At 41.1% G+C, this 22,303-nt stretch overlaps 1 protein-coding gene across 2 annotated transcripts; it reads right to left on the reverse strand.

Annotated features, from left to right (window-relative positions):
* Positions 1-947: 947 nt before the first annotated feature.
* Positions 948-21,313, reverse strand: LOC308078377 (huntingtin-interacting protein 1-related protein-like). 2 transcript variants are annotated; one of them, XM_080419516.1, is made up of 33 exons: positions 21,178-21,313; positions 20,617-20,680; positions 19,782-19,924; positions 19,175-19,231; positions 18,924-19,004; positions 18,731-18,807; positions 18,472-18,533; positions 17,811-17,951; positions 17,646-17,703; positions 17,005-17,080; positions 16,467-16,592; positions 15,502-15,624; positions 14,699-14,882; positions 14,527-14,615; positions 14,171-14,287; positions 13,946-14,047; positions 13,254-13,448; positions 12,787-12,897; positions 12,307-12,501; positions 11,699-11,846; positions 11,141-11,227; positions 10,913-11,020; positions 9,935-10,071; positions 8,720-8,830; positions 8,191-8,249; positions 8,060-8,090; positions 7,021-7,083; positions 6,568-6,668; positions 5,979-6,084; positions 4,782-4,881; positions 3,267-3,328; positions 2,216-3,148; positions 948-1,357 (listed from the first exon to the last, which is right to left on the reverse strand). In XM_080419516.1, the coding sequence occupies exons 1-33, from the start codon at positions 21,256-21,258 to the stop codon at positions 1,322-1,324; spliced, it is 4,164 nt and encodes a 1,387-aa protein (XP_080275642.1). In that variant the 5' UTR covers positions 21,259-21,313; the 3' UTR covers positions 948-1,321. The 2 variants fall into 2 exon arrangements, with proteins under 2 accessions (XP_080275642.1, XP_080275641.1); XM_080419515.1 differs by having other exon boundaries at positions 4,758-4,881.
* Positions 21,314-22,303: the final 990 nt, after the last annotated feature.

The following is a 22,303-nucleotide window of genomic DNA, read 5'->3' on the forward strand; positions in this document are numbered from 1 at the left end:
ACTATCCTGCTCCCTCTCTCTGCTGCTGCTTCTGATTCTGTATATCAATGTTTTTTTTTTAACCCTTTTCATATCAAGATCCATTATTTATTCGGTATTTGAGCCACCCACCATTTGATGAGATAAGACTCAAGTCTTAGAATATTTTGTTGTCGTTGGAGAAGATATTGTCCACAATTCCATGCTGTATTGATGTTGGTACCATAGGAGAGTGATTATGATTAATTATTTTAAATATATTTTTTGGGGGGGCTTGTGAAAGTTACATTTATGGTGTGTGATATGAAATGTGAGCTTACCATAATCAATGTAATCATATTCCATCATGCATCATTGCACAATTCAAATAATTCTCCGCCCTGATTTGCCATGGACAGTGTTGCCAGATATTGCGAGAGAAAGAAGCCTAGGAAAACAAGCCCAAAAGGTGCAAAGTAGCCGGGTGGTGGCTGAGTCCACGCCCCCTCAGTATTTCCTATTGCCCCCCCCAATTAAAAATTCCTGTATCCGGCCCTGGGAGAGACAACAGGCAAATGTTGATCAAAATAACAATTCTTTAAGTAACGCAGATGTTTAACAATAATTTAACTCTTGAAAGTGTAAAATGAAATTACGGGTCCATTTGGTCTAATTTTACACTCTCAAGAGTTAAAGATCTATAAGGGTCTATCTGGTTACCCCCTCTGGACCCTTATTGATCTGGAACCCTCTCAAGGACCACTGGTGGTCCCCGGACCACTGGTTGAGAACCAATGCTGTAAATGAATTTAACATCCAATGCCAGCAGACAGACAGATTGTGATTTGAGCAGCTGTGAGACATTTGGCACATAATAGTACATGTGGAAAAACAGGAAAAACTATTCCAGGTCTACACAGAGCAGGAATCAAACCAGTTGGTGTAAAGTACATTAAACTGACATCTGACTGCAACAGATATTTAAACAATTGATTTTAAAATAATATTTAATGTATCAATGCTTAGAAGACAACAGTACATACGTATAGTCAGCAAAATAATAACGTTATTAACTTTAAAATGTTATCAAAGTTAGTTAAAGTTTTATAATCTGAAGTCAAAACAATAATAGTCTAATATGATTACAACACATTAATTTCTGACATACTCCAAGTTACAAATCACAAATATATTGAATGATTTTTACATTACACAGTGTGCCTTTAAACTCCCATAACTACTGAATAAAACTGATTAAGGCTTAAGGCTCTGATTAGTTTCATTTCATATATATATATATTAGATTAATTCATTGATTGCAATCATAAAATCGAAGGCAATGTTCTTCTCAACCAGCCTCGATTCAGGATTCTCCTGTTCCAGTCTCACCTCGTCTGAACTGCAAGTGAAAGAGAATAATCAGAATATACACCATCACATGCACTATTTTTTTATGTCTGAATGTTATTATACACTACAGCATTTCCATTGCACATCACACTATGTGAATAATGTAATTTATATACACGCATATTGTAATTTAGCAGACTAGACTGGTGCCCTACTCGGGAACCATACAAGCCGGAAACGATGCAAATAGACCATATTCACACGGCGGCCATGTTCAATGAAGTCAATGAAAGTAGCCACCCCGGGTGGCGGCACTTTCAATGTTAAATTCCAATATGGCCGCCGTGTGAATATGGTCTATAGGGAATGCAACGCGTATAACGGGTATTAACCCGTTATACCCGTTGTCAGAGTACCAGTTGTAACCGTCTGTCTGTGTCCCTTTTGTGCACTTATACAGAGATCTCTATATCTGTCTGTCCTTGTCCCTTTTATGCCCATATATGGAGATCCCTTAAGTTATCAGTATATGGCCATATATGGTTATGCCCATGGTCGTGCAGAGGTAAATGCACAGCTTGCACTGACTGGAAAGTGGACTGACTAAGTAATCAAATGGCAGGTGTGGGGAATTCGACAGGTGTGGCAAATTTGACAAATCAAGCTTAGGCTGGGGTTGCCATGGCAATCAATCGGTTCAGTCGGGCCAATTTCTGGCGATTCTGGACAACCGCCCATCCGACCGAGTCGACGACAGGCACGGCACTCCCTCGGGTCGGCGGCGACTTGCGTGCCGAGTTTGAAGTCGGACGGTTCTCGAGATACGTGGATTACAGATTACATTACATACGTGCGTACAGAGATTCCTTGCATTTATTGTAAGACGAAGACGAGTGGCAGCACTTACAGCATTCTTGAATAGATTTCCAGATTTCGCAAAGATACTGGGCTTCCTCGTAGAAGGCTGTGGCGATCTCGGTGGCTGAGAAGGGGGCTGAGATGGCGAAAGGTTATTGGTGTGTGAAGAGGACTGCAAGTAATCTTGGTGTTGGATGTAAGGCTGAGTTTGTGAGAAAGGTTGAGACTGAAGGTGGGACTGAGATGGTGTGTAGGATTGAGACGATGTGAAGGGTTGAGACGATGTGTAGGATTGAGACGGTGTGTAGGACTGAGACGTGTAGGCTTGCGATGATGTGTTGGATTGAGGTGGTGTGTAGGATTGAGACGATGTGTAGGATTGAGACGGTGTGTAGACCTGAGACGATGTTGTGTAGGATTGAGGTGGTGTGGTGGACTGAGCCATTGTGTAGGATTGAGTCGGCGTGTAGGATTGAGAAGGTGTGTAGGTTTGAGGGGATGTGTAGGATGGAGAAGGTGTGGTGGATTGAGCCATCGTGTAGGATTGAGGTGGTGTGGTGGATTGAGGTGGTGTGTACGCTTGAGACGATGTGTAGGCTTGAGAAGGTGTGGTGGTTTGAGCCATCGTGTAGGATTGAGAAGGTGTGTGGGACTGGGCCTGCGAGTAGGCTTGTGCTGGTGTATAAGGCTGGGATTGTGAGAAAGACTGAGTCTGAGGTTGTAAGAATGGGTTGCTTGAATTGCTTGGTTTGAGGCTGTCAGTGTTTAGGTAGGGCTGCGTTTGCGAGTAGGACTGGGGTATTAGGGTGGATGCAAGCACAGAGGGTGGTGGTGGCGGTGGGAAGCTCTCAGATCCATCCTTCTCCGTCACATCTGTCTCAGGGCCAGTTTCAGAGCTTCCAAGCTCATAGTGTCTCTTCCTTATCTCCCCCAGATGAACCCGCGCCTGCTCCAATTGGTTTTCTAGCTCCAGGACCTTCACCTGAGTAAGTAAGTCAAAAATTCTGTTGGCAGTAATATTTATACACAGTGTATGACTACTATGTCTCCATCATGTCTCCATCTCACAGAGGTTCAAGAAGCATTATTAAATGACATACCTGAGTCTCCATCTCCTCCTTTTTCAGCTTGATTGGTGACAGTCCTAAGAAGTTTGTTGGGGCTGTGGAGACAGCAGAAGAGAAATCAATTATAACACACGGCCATCTACATTGACGGCGCTACAGAGAGGAAACCTCAACTTCCTCACACTGGTCATGAGGTGAAGACGACACAGCAACGCCTCTTTCACCCCAGGCAACTGAAGAAGTTTGGCACATGGCCCAAGGTCAAACAAACAGGAGAAGGGTGCACACCATTATTGATGAGGTGCTGCTGACCTTGGTAAAGAAGTCTAAAAGTGAAGAAAAGGTAGCACACTCATAACCACGATGCAGGATAATGTATTGAATACCAACGTTTTGACCTGGAAAGGTCTTCTTCAAGGATTGACACAGCAACAAATGTACCTCACATTTATAGGGGAGCATTTTCTTCACTTTTAGACATGGCCCACGGTCACGACGGGTCACCATTTAGACTAGAGCATCATGACCGGTTCAGGGGCAGCGTAGTCTCGCATAGCCAGACTCTCCACAGCTCCGTCTACTTTCCTCAAGCGGAGTGGGCGGAACTGTGAAAGGTCTGGCTATGCGAGACCAGGGGCAGCGGAACAATGTTTGAAGTGTGTGTGTGTGTGTAATGTTTACCATTTTTAAAGAAAAGAGTATGCAAAGATCAACACACCTGTGCTCTCCACCTTTCCCTCTTTTATATCTCTCACACACACACACACACACACACACACACAATGTGCTTGCAATGATATTACTACATTATCTTACCATGCTGCTTCATTTGTACTTGTGTCATTACTGCCTTCAATAACCTATCTGACTTGTAGCCTATAGCCTGTTATGGCTACTCAAAGCATGTGTCAGAAAGAGCAGTGCTATCAAAGCATAACTACAGGATGGAACAAAAATGACTCTCAGAGACGTGAATTCACCCAGACATGGGAGTGCGGCAGTGCGCAGCCTATTTGATAGGCTTACTGATTGGACGCAGACTTCGCTCTGCTGCTGCAAGGCCACTGCAATAGCTCCTTCCCCCAGACCATCATGTTTTTCAACGAGACCAGGAGGAAGGAAAATAAGCTCCAGAAAAATGTGACGACCGATTGTCACTATGGTCCTGTTGCCTGTCCGCCCACTACAGACACAGCCACTCACAGCCCCTCACAACACTTTGGCCACCAGCACCTGACCATTTGCATATTAGGACTGTACACACAACATATGCACACAGACTATCACTGTACACACACACACAAGCTGACACGACATATTTGTGATCTCATGAAGAACATGGTCCAGGTGCAGGACAAATAGCAGTATTACAAGAAGAAATAAAGTCAGCATCAGGACTTAACATAAGTCTTGATGAAGATCACTGAGTGATCGAAACGTTGCCAGCAATAAAAAATACAGCGAAGCTTTGGCAGCATTACCAGTGTGCAGACTTTATTTCTTCTTGTGATCTCCCCCTCTCACCTTTGTTAGTAATTTGCTGCTGACCATGCTTGGTGGAGGAGACTACTATAGCAGCCATTTCATTGACATGACGTGATGCCTGCTGCAATGTGTGGAGCTTCCTGTTACTTCGGTCAGACTTCACCTGAAAACACAATAAAACTTTCATTTTCTTATTACAAACTTGTAGAATACTTAACCACGTAATCATTTTCCAAGAGAGCAAAACATAGCCCACCTACAAGCTCACAACGTGTCACATGATGCATTGTGATGCGCTGTGACGCGCTGCAAGCTTGTAGAGCTGATATTTTTGTTATTGCTGAAAAATCTAAAGATGTTTAACATTTTAGAAAAACGTTTATAATGAATTATTATGCACTTATAATGCTGTATGTTATAAACTTTGTTATAAGTTGTCATACATTTATAACTAGTGTTTTATAAAGCCTTATAAGTGCTGGTGCATTATAAGCTCAGTGGAATAGCACATTATAACTAACTAACTTAGTTATAAAGTGTCTGTTATAAGTTGTTATGCATGATTATAAACATTTATAACAAAGCATTATAAGTGCATTATAAATGTGATTATAATGCATTATAGACCTGACCTTTAAGTATAGTGTTACCTGGTAGTTATATTGTGCTGTACCACTGAGTTTATAATGCATTATGACCAGCACTTGTAAATTATAGGTTGCAATACTTCATAAATAGCCTGACACTCAGCCTGAATTTTCATTTCGTTTCACTCCATTATTCAGTCTGAAAGCCCTCTCAATGCAGCAGATTTCTGAGATGGGGGCGTGGCCAAAGTTTTTTTTTCAAAGACTCTTTGGCGATTGGTTCGTACTGGATTATCCCGATCCCGATTCGTCGTACAGATTTTCAACCGAGAAACACCCGCCTTCGACAGCGTCACCAGACCCTGAATGCGAGGCAAACGATTCAGGGGGTGGAGCCAGGCTACTTCATAAACCTTGTTATAAGGCATTATACCACTTGTTATAAATGTTTATAATTATGCATAATAACTTATAAGTGCATTACAATAAATAATAAAATCATAACGCATTATAGACCCGACATCAATATAAAGTCTTACCTAAACTTTCACCCTAATGACATGCCCAAAAGTGACACGAGTAAAAAGTGGTTAATGAGACACCTCATGAATAAGGAAATATCACACGTAAAATGAATGCATGAATAGAAATCAATTAATTCATAAGTTTGTACCTTTGAGGAAGCAAGTAGCTGGGCAGTGCTAGCAGCAATCTCATGTGAACAGGCAATGAGCTCCTCATATTTACCGTTGTCAGTCACAACACGATCAGCTGAATCTCTGACAACACAGATATAGACAATAAAAATTATGACCTTAAATACAAAGGACATAAAAAAGACAATTTTAATACTAGTTATCGAGTCGAGGTGATGCAGAAAGCCATGTGTGTTTTTTTTTAAATATATAATTTCAGAGAACTTGAGTACAGGCACTACAGTATGTGTGTCAAATGCATTTAAGCAGCAATAATACGCACTAATGATGATGACTTTACGGTCTGATATAGCAGCATTATTGACATCTAAACCAGGCAATAAATTATGCCTATGCCTGTGGTTAACCTTAGCGACATGGTGGGTTAGATTTAGGCCCTGAAAGAGATGAATAAACTCCATAAAAAGTTCTGAGTCAGTTTGGTAATTGGCTGGGTCCTACATTTGTCAATGTCTGTAATCACGGTTGACCTGATTAACTTGTCATACAGAACGCATCTAAAAAATGTGGAAGAACAATACAATGATATTCGGATAGCGTACTTACACCATCTGTGTGGCACCCCAGCCCACAGCCTTAGAGGCAGAGATAAGTCCCTCTGTCCAACATGAATTCTTGGCATAGAATTCTTGTACAGATGCAATCCCCTATAAAAAGGAAAGACAATTTCTTTTTAAAGCATCCTGGTATTACCTCTGATCATTATGACCATCTGAACTGTCTGAACTGTACAACTATGGGCGATATGGTGACAGTAATGCTGATATGCTTTGAAGGGGAATGGTGCAGCTTGTAGATAATCTGAACTAAAAATGTCATCATGCAGTTTGAAATTCTACATACAGTATTTGAACTAATAAGAATAGTGAAAAGGAAATGTTGTGAGGCAAGACCTCTGCAGCAGAGTGCAGAGGTCTTGCTCCTTGATAAAAACAATAACTCAGGTGGAACGTGACAGATTTCCCCGTCACATGGTTAAATTAAGTAACACAGACTCACCCTGCCTCCTTCGACAATATCTTTTTGCAGGTCGGTAGAAGCAGTCACCAGCATGTGAACAGCCTACAGAGGAGACAAAGGATGTGTTTTTTGGGCCAGAAGTGCATTAGTTCACATAGAATAAAAATAGAGGGCCCCCGGTTACATTTCAGATATAGAGCACTGAAGTCTGATGTCGCTGCCACTAGAGGGCGCTGTTTCACGGGTTCGTGGCTTTATTTTGTGTGTTGAAATCCCCATTTGGGAATCTTAGATCACGTCATATAAGAACTGTGTTCCAAACATAAACACCCCACCCCAGCGTTTTTGTCAGGGGGGCGGCTCTGCATCGTTTATGATATTCATTCATGTTTGATACAGCCTGTTTCTGGCGAAAATGGAATGAATTCTGCCTTAAAAGTCTTAAGAACTACTACTTCCGGGTCTGATATCACTGTCCCTACAGCAGCCGCGTTCATGGGAAATGTAGTCTTTGGGTTGTTTGACTCGTTTCTAGTGTTTATATTGTGTCACTCTTTGGGTAAATGTGTACATTTACACCTTCAGTCGATGCTTTATATCCATATGAGTAAAATCGCCGGGGTGGCGTGTTTATTTTTGGAACACAGTTCTTATATGAAGCGATCTAAGATTCCCCAATGAGGATATCAACACAAAAAGTAAAGCCACGAACCTGCGAAAAGCGCCCTCTACTGGTAGTGACGTCAGGACTTCGGTGCTCTATGCTGGAGCTGTATTAGATCCTCGGGCAGGGCTCTCTTGATTGTTCCCATTACTCGCCTTGTCACCACAGGTGACCAGGCTTTCTCGGTCCGGGCACTTAGGCTCTGGAATGCCCTGCCCGAGGCTCTAAGACTAGCTAGCGCAGTGTCTTTTAAATCACAGCTGAAAACTCACCTACATATTCTCTTAGACTAATGTATGTATAATCTTTTACTTGTTTACCTGTTGTTTTAATTAACTGTTTTACCTTGCTGCACTGTATTTTATTCATTGTTTTGAAAAGAGATTTATAAATAAAGTTTATTATTAATCTTACCTTCATCAAGTCAGAGCAGGTTCCAAGAATACTGTTTAGAGAAACCAAAAACCCCAAGACAGCAGGTCAGAGATTGAAAGAGCAGATCCAAGACATTATAATGTAAGATATACTGTATATATGCGACTCACCCCTGGTTGACCTCCAACTTTACACCAGAGGACTCTCTTCTGGCCTGGTTCATTATCGCCTGGGAAAGACAAGAAAACAATACAGGGTTGAGGATGTGGTTCCCATGTGGATCTCAGATGTCATGTGGCCCAGTACGTCCCGATCCCAATAGCCCCCCTAAAGCCATGGTAACACATCTGCGTCAGACACGTCGTAGCCAACGCATCTGAAGTGTAGTTAAGGTTTACCAATGTTGAACCCGGTTCAGCACCTACAACGTGCCTACACGTACACTCCACCCCCGTTCTGCCATATAATGGAAGTAAATGGGGAAGCTGACACGTCTGACGCAATAAGGCCATAACCCCAAACCTTCACAGACTTAATTGACATCAAATGCTTCAGTGTGAGAGGGAAAGTCTGCAGAAAAGCTGACTTATGGAAAGGGTGCAATTTGACAGGGGAACAGCCTAACCCCTCATGGACAAGGTAACATATGAGTCTGTAAGGGTGGACATTGGGATTGGTTGTGTGTACTTGTGTCCTTACATCCATGCGCAGCACTGCCTCCTCAATTGCAGTAGCCGTAGCAATCATCTCTTTATCCACCATGTCTCCCAGCTCTTCTTTACGGACATCCTGTCCTTTTGGGAGCAATTCCTAAACATGAAACCAAATGAATACATTTATAAATCTTAAAATATCACAATTTTCCTGGAATAAGTGTCCCATTTTGCAAAGCCTCACGATGACCTAATTATGAGGGTTATACTGTATCCTCTAATCAGTGATGTGGTGTTAACTCCACTTGTACACTCTCAGAGTTACCAGTCATTTAGCTGGGGACCCCCTGGAACTCCCTCAAGGAGCCCACCCCACCTTGAGACACACTGCTCTAGCTGACAGAGAACAGGAAATTGACCATATTATTCGCACGGCAGCTATTTTGTTATTATTACTTGCAACACCATCTGTTCAGGCTGGCTTGGAATAGGCGTTTACATCACCTCACAGTTGTTTTATTGACATCATTAACCTATCTTCCGGTCATACATTTCCAGCCCTGGATGTATGTAAATTAAAAGAGCCAACTTTAAACCCTACAGTATATAATTCAAGGTCCCCCAGGGGTCTATACCTGGCCTCTTTTATTTCTCTACACCAAATTTCTTCACTGAAAATAGACTATCTACAGTACCAGCTCACATTCTGCAAATGAGCTTGTAGATAGATTATTTTTGCCAAATGTTCGCCCCAGAATGGGGATGCTAGGGTTCATGTGAATTCTACATGCATCCATATTACACTATAGATGTTATCTATGCAGTAGTCTGGGAGGCTTCGGCTCAAAGCCTGGACAGCAGGGGCGCGGCCACTGATTTCTGATTCAAATCAACAGCCAATGAAGAAAAGGGGGCGGGATCCACATGCAGTGGGTCTTACATGTAAATAGGAGCGACGGGAAGCAATTTCCCCTTGAGAAATTGCAGCCGCCATTGTTGTGTACTGCTGTTTGCCTCTCGTCGGACTTTTTAGACGAGTAGACCGGTAAGAGGCGTGTCCGCTCAGATTCTGAGCGTAAGTTACATCCCGCCCACAAATACCAGGGCTTTGGCCCAGAAGTTCCTCGCCGCTCCCGTTTGTATGCGAGGCGAAAAACTTCTGGGAACTCAGATTATCTATGCAGCAACAGAAAAATACGTTTTATTTTTTATTCACATAATTCATTTCTGGCCATAACATTTAAATGCGTCTTTCCCTAACCTGTGCCAAGGTGAACAGACGCTGAACAGTGTAGCGTGTGGCAGAGGGATCTGCTCTCTGTAAGGTGGTTTGAAGTTTCAAGTCCTTCAGGAATTGCAGACAGTTGCTGGCACAGTCTCTACAACCATCCGTCAAACCTAGAAAAGTAATAAAAAAAAGAAAAGATGGGTGTGTGTGATTATTCCAAACAGGTCATCAAATTGAGCTCGACCACTTTCAACCTAGCGTCCATAATTTTGGCCATGCTATTATTGGTGAACATTTTCAAATCAATAAAACAAAAATAGGGACAATAGCAGATCTACTGTACAAGCTTGTCACAACACATTGCATTATGTGAATTTGTAGATGGGTCATACAACAGTATAAAATAGGGCTTAAGTGGTTTATCTCTGTGTATTATGACAGTGGTTCCCAAACGTTTTAGCTCAAGGCCCAAAAGAGAAATTAGTTTACCTAAAAAAAAAAGAGAAAATAGACAATTTCTGCATCAAAAGTAATCAACAAACTATACTATAAAACTGATCAAACAGTGGCCAGATTGTCAAATAATATAAGCCGATCTACAAGCTCACAACACGGCGCAAAGCGACGCGTTGTGCGCTTGTAGATCTGCTATTTTCACTACTGCTTAAAAAATTTTCATTAACAGAAATTATTTTATTTTAGTTATGTAGTTACTACTTTTGAACATGCTTAAACATGCTTAAACATTTTTCATTAACGGAAATTATTTTATTTTAGTTATGTAGTTACTACTTTTGAAAAATGTTGTTTAAACTTTTTTTAATCTTTTGAAATAAATATATATATATATATATATATATATATATATATATATATTTTAGGAAAAAAAACTACTTACTCGCGACCCATAAAAATTGGTCAGCGACCCAGACATGGGTCCCGAGTCACTGTTTGGGAAACAGTGTATTAAGCATCTGAAGATGTGTGTGTGTGTGTGTGTGTGTGTCTTACGGTCAGCCTGGTCAGTAGGGGCAGAGTGTGAAGTTGCTGCTCCATTAACAATAGTGTCAGCAGCGAGGTGGGAGAACTGAGTCACTGCTCTCAGCAAACCACTGGCATCTGGAGAGAATGACAAAACCTCTGAAAACACCTCACATACAAACACAAATCATACACACCCAACTACTGTATCTACACAGACACAGAACAGCATGCAAAAACACATGACATTTTACGCACCATTCCTGTTTCCCAGGTAGACCATTTGACTCTGTTGCATTTTATCAATGGAGCTCAGAGTGATCTCAGCTCGGTTGATGAGGTAGTCTGGACAGAGTTGAGAATAGGGTTACAACAGTTAAATGAATCAATTTAATAGATTTTAAAATGTTTTGAACTTTTTAATAATGTATTTTCAAATATGGTTAAATAGCAGATCTAAAGGCTCACAACACATAGAAATGCAACGTATAGAGAGATTGTAGACCAGCAGTTTTTTACGTTTTTGCACGGTACGTTGTATGACAAAGTATTAAATAGGGCTTAAGCGGTTAATCAGACACCACTGATTTAGTCGATCATAAAGAGATGTAAGTAATTAGAATTTTCTATCGTTGATTTGTCAAAAAAAAAAAAATGCTTCAATTAATCAAAAAAGTAATCACTAAGAAAACAACATAGGAGTTGCAGCCCTATAGTTTACACTGTACGAATCGCTTCAATTACAATAAATGTAGATAGCTTTGTTGTGGCAACACCGGTTGGAAGACTGAATGAATGAGTGACAGCATGATTTACCAGGAGAGCTGGTGCAGCGGACATGTATGGGGTCATCAATTTTGGCCACAGCGTCCAGTATGATGCCCTCGGCCTCGACCACGGCACACTGGAGCAGACAGAACTGTTCTTCCTGCAACTTCTGCGTCAGCTCGCCTTCGCGACACATCTGTGATGATAAACTAATGCTTACAGCTGCAATCTGTAAACTTTTATATTGCAGCTGTCGGACAGAAACCTCTTATATCCATATTTTAACTTTGTATGTTTTTTCGTAAATTAATACCCTACTTCGTCATACTACAGTCACACATAAGTAGCAAAAATAGCAGATATTCAAGCTCAAAACGCGATGTTTTTATCTGAACAGAAAAAAAACTAAAGGAAACTAAGATCAGCAAATCAGGTTTGAATCACATTCCTGAGCCTTGTTCAGACTGCATAAAACCAATCCCGACTCAAATCTGGATAGGTAATCAGATTTGGGCCATTTTTGGCACACAACACGTTGTATGATGATATATAAATCGGGCTACAAGTACAGGGTAAGGCATCTGAAGATGGTCTGAATATTGTGAAATGTAGTTTCAGACACGCATACTACACAGTATAGACAGTTAAGACAGTACCTGTTGCTGAAGTTGGGCCTGTAGGCTTCCCAGCTCTCGGTTGCTTCTCTGCCTCTCCTGGTCCAAGGTGCTCATCTGGAGCTGTGTTTGCTGCCTCAGGGAGGAGAGCTCTGCCTCCTGCTCCCTCACAGAGCGCACAAGAACATCCTTCTCTGCCTGCAGTCCTGCTACGGTACTGCTCAGCTGAGAGCCACTCTGAAGAACAGAGATATCAAACATAATCATCAGGCGGCTCTCTAGCCCATTGAGTCTCAAACCTTTTCATTTCAAGGACCCCCAGTTTACTACATGTCCATTTGGTTCCACTTGTACACTCTCAAGAGTTAGCAGTCATTTAGCTGGGGACCCCACGGAACTCCCTCAAGGACCCCACCCCATTTTGAGAACCCCTGCTCTAGCCTATGACAGAGAACAGGAAATGGACCATATTCACAAAGCGGCTATTATGTTATTATTACTCATACTTGAGATGGGAATTACCATTTCTCTGCTTTGCAGGGCACCGTTTGCATGATTTAACTCCATTCGAGTCTGATCCAATTCTCTTCTCAATCGTTCAATCTCCAGTTTCTGCTCTGCATTGATGGCAAGCTGTAAAGCACACGTAATACAAATGAGAGTCCATTGAATCGACTGTCCGTAGACTGATCCAAAAACTGAAATATCTGGCCACTTCATGCGCATTTAGGCCTTGTTCACACTGTCTGGCACTTTCCAGACTGGAATAGTTTTTTTTTTATCTGAACAGCAAAAAAAACAAAAGGAAACTAAGATCAGCAAATCAGGTTTGAATCACATTCCTGAGCCTTGTTTAGACTGCATAAAACCAATCCGACTCAAATCTGGATAGGTAATCAGATTTGGGCTGGATTTGGGCTGCCAGTCTGAACAAGACCTTAATTTGTGCACCAGTGTTTGGATCCTCTTTGGACCATCAGTCTATATACCTGCTGCTGAAGCTGAGCCCTCAAGGCCTCCAGCTCTCTATTATTCCTGTCTCTCTCCATGTCCAGGGAGCCCTGCTGGTGTTGTGCTTGCTGTCTGAGGGAACAAAGCTCTGCGTCCCTTTCCCTGGCTGAGCGCAGCAGCACATCCCTCTCTGCCTGCAGTCCTGCAAGAGTATTACTTAACTGAGATCCCTCCTGAATGACAAATGAGGAAGAGAAATAAGTTCACAACCTTTTCGCTTGACAAATTGTTTTCAAGAGAATGCAACTGCAGATTTAACACTTTAAGCTGAAAATACATAATTATGTCAATTTATTATCATGTCAATTCAAAATGGTCAAAGGGCTCTTTAATGTACGCCTAAATCAAGCCTACGCAACAGAAGAAACATGATTAACTAGAAAAAGTGCTCCTCGGAGCACAGGTCTCCGCCAGGTCAGAAATCGGCCTCATGGTGGCGCTATGTGAAGAATTTGGGGCAGAGGTTCGGAATTTGCATCCAGGGAGTGTGTGTGCAAAGTTTCGTTGCGATCAGGTCAACTGTGCCGGAGATTAGCTGTTCACAGACAGAAGGACGGACGGACAGACAGACAGACAGACAGTGGGTAAAACATACTCTCTCGCCAAGCCTTCGGCCTGGCGGGGACAATTATTGGATAAAATAAGTTCGTAATCTCTGCATGAGTCTTACCATATCTTTATTTCCTAGAGCATTGTGCATGTGAGCCAACTCCGCTCTCTGTTCCATCAACTCTTTGTTCAGTCGATCGATCTCTTGATGCTGCTGATCCGTCTGATGAGGGGAAATTCATGGGAGAATATTTAACTCACAGCAAGGAAACATTTCTAGCACTTTATTAGTAGTGTAATTTGGGGATATTCTGCATTAAGGGATAATGACTTAATGAGTCCCCACCTTCATTCTGGTCCCCTGTCGGAGGAGGTCCAACTCACTGGCCAGCTGCTCTTTGGCCCTGAGGAGGTCGTCTTGGCTTTGTTTTGTAGTATTCAGAAACTTCACCGTTTCTGTATTCTGCGCACACACATGCACGCACACACAATCAAGTCACCACAAATTAGAAACAGGTTGGAATGATGGTCCCATAACACAAAGATCACAAGTTCAACGTAGCAGCTCTTTGTCCTGTGAATGTGTCCCCGGCAAGTCGCTAAATGCAAATACATTGTTAGCCGTTCAGGGGAGGAACAAACAAAGAAACAAACAAAAACACATCAGTTAAATCACTAAATGAAAAAAAAGAGCAACTGTACCTTTTTCATTAGATCAGCATGACCAGTAACCAGCTCTGCGTGTCTCTCTTTGAGTTGAGAAAAACGAAGTTCTGCTGCCTGAGCTCTAACTGAGTTGAGAAGACAAGATTGTCAGCGAATGCAGTGATTCATCCATGTTTGTACCGTTGCAGTAGTCTCCGTCTGTACTCACCATCAGCCTCCTTGTATCCAATCTGAGCCCCTGCATTAGCAACAGTGGCAGAGCGCAAAGCGCCCACTTCCATCCGCAGGTGTTCATTGTCCACCAAGGCCATCTGTTTATGGGTGCGCTGGTCCTCCAACTCAGCTTCTAAACGGTTCACTTGAGACTTCAACTCAGTCACACACCTCTGGGCCTGAAAAAAAGAGGCATGATGGAGATAACATTTACTTATAGCTCTTTTCAACTACGATGGGTAACCCAGAACCTTCCACAACTTTGAACTTTTCAGAACTCATGAAGTTCTGTGATTTTTTGTTTGTTTTAAGCTTCCAATATAACCAGAACTACCCCTGAAGGACAGGTACATCATTAAAATAAACTGTCCATTATAAGTTTTTCAGAGTTTGGTATTCGCATTTGCCACATTGGAGCCTTGCATGTGGATCCCGAGATTTTAAGATCTAATGACATTTCTTCTGGGACATGATAGCAGTGGGTCATTATTGTGGAAATTAAATGTTGCATGATTGACTTTTGGAGCACTTTTTCTACAAAGAAAGTGTGAACACACACTTGCCCACAAACAGACTTGCATGACAAGGTAGTGCACGCACATCCACTGCCCAGGTGCAGGACAAACAACAGTTCATCATAAAAATAAAGTCTGCACACTGTGTTGAATAAGCTCTGCTGTGTTTATTGTGCTCAACGGTCAACAGGATCTGTGGATCGAAACGCTGAGCGCAATAAAAACAGCGGAGCTTATTCAACTAGTGTGAGGACTTTATTTTTCTTTACACGGATAGACATACCTCACTCTTGAGGTGGTGCATTTCAGGTTTGAGGACCTCCAACTCCCTCCTTAGACTTTCATTCTCTGTCTCCTTCTGCTCCATCCCAGCATCTTGATCTCCCATTTGGCTGAGCATGTAGTACTGTGACAACACCACAAAGTTTTTTTAAAACACCACATAAAGAAATTGAAACATTGACAGCCGTTTTATCCATTGACTTAAGGGGTAACATGTGAAACTCTGAGAAAATACTACAGCAGAATTCCCATCGCATTTTGTGTCTCAAGAGCTCGCTCTTAAAGACACCTGGATGACACGTTTTACATAGGCTAGCAGAGTTTTCTGAGTGTCCTCACAATAGAATGATAGGATTCGGGTGAAATGTGGCAAAGTAATGCTTAATGATCAAAATAGCTGACATACGATACAACACGTTGTGAGCTTGTAACCATTTTAGGGTAGCCTGGCTCCACCCCCTGAATCGTTTGCCTCGCATTCAGGGTGGGTGTTTCTCGGTTGAAAATCTGTACGACGAATCGGGATCGGGATAATCCAGTATGAACCAACCGCCAAAGAGTCTTTGAAAAAAAAACTTTGGCCACGCCCCCATCTCAGAAATCGGCTGCATTGAGAGGGCTTTCAGACTGAATAATGGAGTGAAACGAAATGAAAATTCAGGCTGAGTGTCAGGCTAATTTTAGGGCCTATTTTGGGCTAAAAGGTATGCTTTTGTGATAAAAAATCTGACAAATGCATGGATAATGGTGGTCGTCAGCTTAAGGCTTACACTAAACAAAACAATAATTCTGGAGTTTTGCCAGACTGACAACATTATTAAGACGATTATTTCACAATCATAATACTTTTTGGGGGGTAAAAGCAATAATTTTATTCCATATCTTTCTAAAAGACCTAATGTATCACACACACACACACACACACACACACACACACACGGTTTAAGTGGTTAATCGTCACTGTACCTGTGGCGTTTCTCTCTCAGGTTGCTGTTCCAACTCCTCTTCATCATGATGCTCCTCATTGGGCACAACGATCACTGGCTTTTTGTATTCTGCCAGAGCCGCCGCACGGAGGAAGTTTGGAGGAGACTTCAGGCATTTGATAGAAACAATACAGGCATGATTAATACACCCATTATGCAACCATGCAAGGGAGGATAATATACATGCAAAGTGTTTATCTACACTGTGATTAACCTTTTTAATTACAAGGACCCCCAGTTTTATATGCATGATTGATAATATTTTTACGATTTTTATGTCTGGGACCCAGTTCAAGCTAAATTCCTCAGTGTTAATGTAACTGTGAGAGTGAAAGATGGTTCCATTTGTATACTCTCTTAATTACAGAGCCATACGGGTCCATTTGGTTCCCAACTATCAATCATTTAGCTGTGGGGATCACCTGGGGTCCCTGGACCCCACATTGAGAGCCAGAGGTCTATCAGATGCACTATTACAAGCATCCAAAAATGCACAGTGACACAAGAATATGACTTACATCTGGTAGATCAGGGATCTGGATGCGACTTTTGAAGTACTCTAGTTCTCTGGCTCTATCGAAGAACTGTGTGAGACTGAGAAAGAACAGGTAATGGTTACTAACAGTTCTGTGGAAGATTATCCCCATCCGTTACCTCAACCATTGCTAGGGCTGGGCAATTGACTTCAAATCAATATCACAGTATTTCAAACGTTTGCCTCGATGACATTGACGATTAATGAACGAAAATGAAAATAGCATATCTACAAGCTCAAAGTGTGTTGCATTGTGACACGTTGTGAACTTGTAGATTGGCTATTTTTGCACGTCACCGTTTAAGAATTAAGTATAATTCAGGGCTTAAGAGGTTAATCAGACTGATCAGTAAAATGATATTCCGCTGTGAAACAACTGTTTAAATGTTTTTTATAGACAGCCTGTGCTGAATCTTACATGAAAGTATGTTCCCGTCCAGATCAGCAGCACTGTCCAGGCAGTGTACAGGCAGCTTCCGTGTTTTTGAAGTGAACACTAGCCGTCAGACAAATCTAATAAAGTTGTTTGCGCTATGTGACCAAGTCCCGAGCTACTGCGAGGGGTGTGATCACAGATGGGGCTATAGTGGAGACATGAAAGTCTGCTTTTGACAAATGGTGTACCTGTTAAAAAGATCACGGAACCGCTCTCGATGTCCAAGCAGGGCATCGGGTGCAACACCTACAGAGCACAGTACATAGCAGGGTTTGATTATGGAGTATGTGCGTGTGTGTATGCGAGTGTGTGCACTAGCTGTGCATACGTTTGTGTGTTTTTCTAGTACTTACGGCTGTGAAGTTTGAACAACAATCTGACAGAAAAATGATAGAGAAAGCTGCAGTCCAGTATGAGTGGTATTAGTGGTGCTAGTCGACACTGCCCAGCTGGAGTTGTAGACTTTGCCCCATTTGCATCCATCTGACGCAGAACTGTCAGCAAGAACCAATACACAACCAAGACAAAACATGGGGAATTTTGAGCAAATGGCATAATAAACAGAGATAGAACAGAGTAAACAGACTGATCATAATGAACAGAAATACTTTAGTGCTCCCAAAGGAAATACAAGTGTTCACATAACACACAAAAGATTGAAATAAATAAATAAATACAGTGTTTCCAGAAAAAAAAGGTGACCAAGCATCAATTAAATATTAACAGATAAACATTATTGATCTTAGTCACGAGCAATAATCCAGAGAGAATTCAAAACAATCATATCGTAGCTGTGGGGTGGAAACTTTGTATGTCCAAATTCCAAAACTGTATAATAAAAAAAAACGATTGTGAAAATAGCCAATATACAAGCTATTTTCACTACATTGTGCGACACTCTTGTATGATGAAGTAGGGAATTAATTTATGAAAAAACATAAAAAGTTGAAATATGGCGATACAAGGTTTCTGCCCGACAGCAACGATGTCCTAATATATCCTAATATGGCAAACCTGTTTCAGACATCTTCAGTCCAGCATCCAAGTAATCCATCAGTTCCTGTGTCATGTCCAACCTGCAGTATGACACAATCTCAGTATATATGAATGATACATCAGTGGCACTGTAGTAATATCAATGTATAATATTAAAGAGTTTTCAGTGAGAAATCATGAGTGATTTATAATTGGTTGCGTGCGGTCTCCGCAACACGTTAGCTTGTAGATGAGCGGGACACGGCACGCAAATAATCATAAATCAGGCTTAACTTACACTTTGTTTACATCACTTCCTGATTCCTTCTCAAGCGTCTCATCACTGGCTTCTAAATTACCTGGGATTGTCTTGTACTGTGTGAGAACGAGGTGATTAAGTCATCAAATAAACATTTGGCTCCATGTATTGTTCTAATGTCAATTATTTTTGGGAAACTAGTCTACTAGAGATTAGATAATAGAAATGTTACCTTTGCATGAAACCCCATTTTAAGGCAGAGGAATTTTGCAGACAACGCAACAATATGTCCATATCGATCATGCAGGTTTCCCTAGGAGAAGAACGCAAACAGTCTAGTTAGAATTCATTCACATAAATAAAATAAATAAATAATAAGAAATGTAATTACGATTCAAGACTAGATATGTGCATTTACTAAAGGTCTGGAGTGCATTTTCCATGTTTACAATGTACTGTAGCAGCAATTCATATAATACTCACCCAGAGAATGCCCATATCTTTGACATTGCGGCAATATCTATGAGAGTCTCTCACGGCCTGTAGATTAAGTGATTTATACAGGTTTTTATTTACATTTTGGACAAGTTGATATGAGTGCCAGGACAAGGAAACACAGGAAAGTTTAACAACATAGTGGTGATACCCAGATTAATTTGGCAGGAGTTTTGAGCAGTGGTTCTTAAAGTGGGGTCCTTGAGGGGGTTACAAAATGGACCCTTACAGGTCTGTAACTCTGAGAGTGCAGAAGTGGAACCAACTGGACCCGTAAGGAGTTCTCAAACTTTTTCATGTCAACGACCCCCCAATTAATATGTATTTGGCCGCGGACCCCCATCTGAAAATATTTTGTGCCAGGGAGTGGGACCCCCAGAAGGGAAGATTTGTGCTAAAACATTCTATTCGAGATTTCTCAAACATAGCAGATGTACAAGCTCACTCTGTTTGAATAGTCAACATATAAAATATGGATAAAGTGGTTAAAATGAATGTGATGCTAGATTACGAAATCTGGCTGGGGACCCCCTGGAATCCCCCCCAAAGACCCCTTTTGAGAATCACTGGTCTAGAACTTGATGTTTTCACTCACATTTGGGTGTCCATCCCTCAGCAGTTTGTGCACCATGTAGCAGAACTTCCAACTGATCAAGGCGTTACTGGACAGAGGCAGGTTCAGCGTGTACGACCAGAAGGTGGCAGCACCCTTCTCCTTATGTGTCCCCATGAGGATGTCGTCACAGTTGTCAAGGAAACTCAGTCAAAAATATTAAGAAAATGCTTGCATGGCTTGCCTTGCACACACACCAAACAAAACAGCATGCATGATTTGATTATCAGTGGTGGAAAGTAACTAAGTACATTTACTTAGGTACTGTACTTAAATGTTTTTATACTTTTACTTCTACTCCACTACATCTCAGAGGTAAATATTGTACTTTTAATCCACTACAATTATTTGAACACTTTAGTTACTTACACTTACACATACATTAACCACTTCAGCCCTACCTATTACATTTCGGCCATTCGAAAATAGCCAATCTACAAGCTCACAGGACGAATTGTGAGCTTCTAGATCTTCTATTTTCAAAAGATTTTTTATACATTTGAAAACGTGAAATGGGACAGTCTGCATAATGAGTACTTTAACTTTTGGTACTTTAAGTACATTTTGATGCCAATACTTCTGTCATTTTACTCCAAGTACATTTTGAATTCCACTTATTCCAGACTTCTACTTTTCTACATTGCAGTATTGATACTTTTACTTAAGTAAAACATTTGAGTACTTTTCCCACCACTGCCTGTATGTAGGCCCCTATGTTACAAGGTAAATGTTACAAAATCACATCATTTCAATTGCCACAACTCACATTCCAGGCCAAGCCCTACCATTTGAAAACAACCACAATGCAAAAGGATACGGCGTACATATCTTTCTTTGGCTGGCTTTTCATTTGATGTGAGGGTTTTGGTGATGCTGTTAAGCTATTAGGGGGAAAAGAGATAAGTTGTGGTTACTTATAACTGCAACAACAGACACTTCAGTTGAAAATAGGGATAAGAAAAATGAAGACATTGCTCACAGTTTGTGTTACATCACAGCAATTGCAATATCATTCAACTCCAGTTAACAGGTCTGTCCAATTGCCTCACTTTTAAAAAAATAAAATAAGGCAGTGCGAGTCTGTTAATATCTAGTTAATATCCACACACAAGGCATAGCTGTATATTAAAAGGAGTAGTTCACCCAACAAATGACAATTACACACCACATGAAGCCTTGAATTCATGGAGATTTATTTGTTTTTGTCGCATTCCTAAGCCAATAATTTGATTTATTTGACCAAATTATTGGTTAAGGAATGCAACAAACAAAACAAAAAATCTCCCTGAATTCAAGGCTTCCTGGGGTGTGTAATTGATAGAAAATAAGTCATTTTTGGGTGAACTACTCCTTCAAGGGATAAGGATGAATGGCTTACCTGTTGTTTGCCAAACTGTTCTTTCTCGGCAGCCAAAGCCTTTTCAGTCTTATTTTCACTTTTATTCTTCGTTTTACTCATGTTCACAGCAATAGTAGGCCTGTGACTGTCCCCAAGCTTTACTGTCACCTGTCTGTCTGGTTCAGTGTCTCTCTTCCTGGCCACTCCCACAGTGAGTCCATTCAGTTACATCCACACCTGTTTCCACTCCCTCATCAGTCCTGCCAATCCAGGCTGGGCACTATATATATTCATTCATATCCATATTGTGATAGGAGACATCATCTGTGCAGTGGTGGAAAAAGTACTCACATTTGTTACTTAAGTACTGCAATCAGTGCAATGTAGAAACACTCTGTTACAAGTAAGTCTGGGGTTCAAAATGTACTTGAGTAAAAGTAAAAAAGTATTGGCATCAAAATGTGCTTAAAGTACCAAAAGTAGAAAGTACTCATTATGCAGAATGTCCCATTTCACATGTTCTCAAATGGATAAATATCTTTTGAAATGGCCTCAATATAGGGCTGAAGTGGTTAATGTATATTTTGTTACAATAATCCAAATCTACTAATCTACTAAATCAAATAATTGTAGTGAAGTAAAAGTACAATATTTGCCTCTGAGATGTAGTGGAGAAGTAAAAGTACTGAAAATTTGAAGTACTCCAGTAAAGTAAAAATATCTGTCATATGGCATAGCCTAACTAAGTGCTGTATTTTCCTGGTTTTAATCACCTAAGCCTTATTTTATACTTTCAAACACTTTCAGAAATATATATTAAGAAAAAGCCAAATTCTGCTTCTACAAGCTCACAATAGAGCACCGAAGTCCTGACGTCACTCGTTCATCCCCAGGTTTGCGGAAGTAATTTCTCTATGGAGAATAACATTGGGTCATCTTAGAATCGTCTCATATAAGAATTGTGGTCCAAAAATAAACACCGCGTGTCGGCGTTATTGTCAGGGAGGAGGTTCTGTATAGTTTATGATAGTCAGTCACTTATATTTGATACAGTCTGTTTCTGGCGAAAATGTAACTAATTTGGCGGAAGTAACATTAGCGTTTTCTCACCGTCAGTTGATGCTTCATATCCATAAGAGTCAACCCGCCGTGGTCATTTGTTTAT

Source organism: Gymnoscopelus braueri (genome assembly GCF_963280865.1).
Source record: "Gymnoscopelus braueri genome assembly, chromosome: 22".
Taxonomy (NCBI): domain Eukaryota; kingdom Metazoa; phylum Chordata; class Actinopteri; order Myctophiformes; family Myctophidae; genus Gymnoscopelus; species Gymnoscopelus braueri.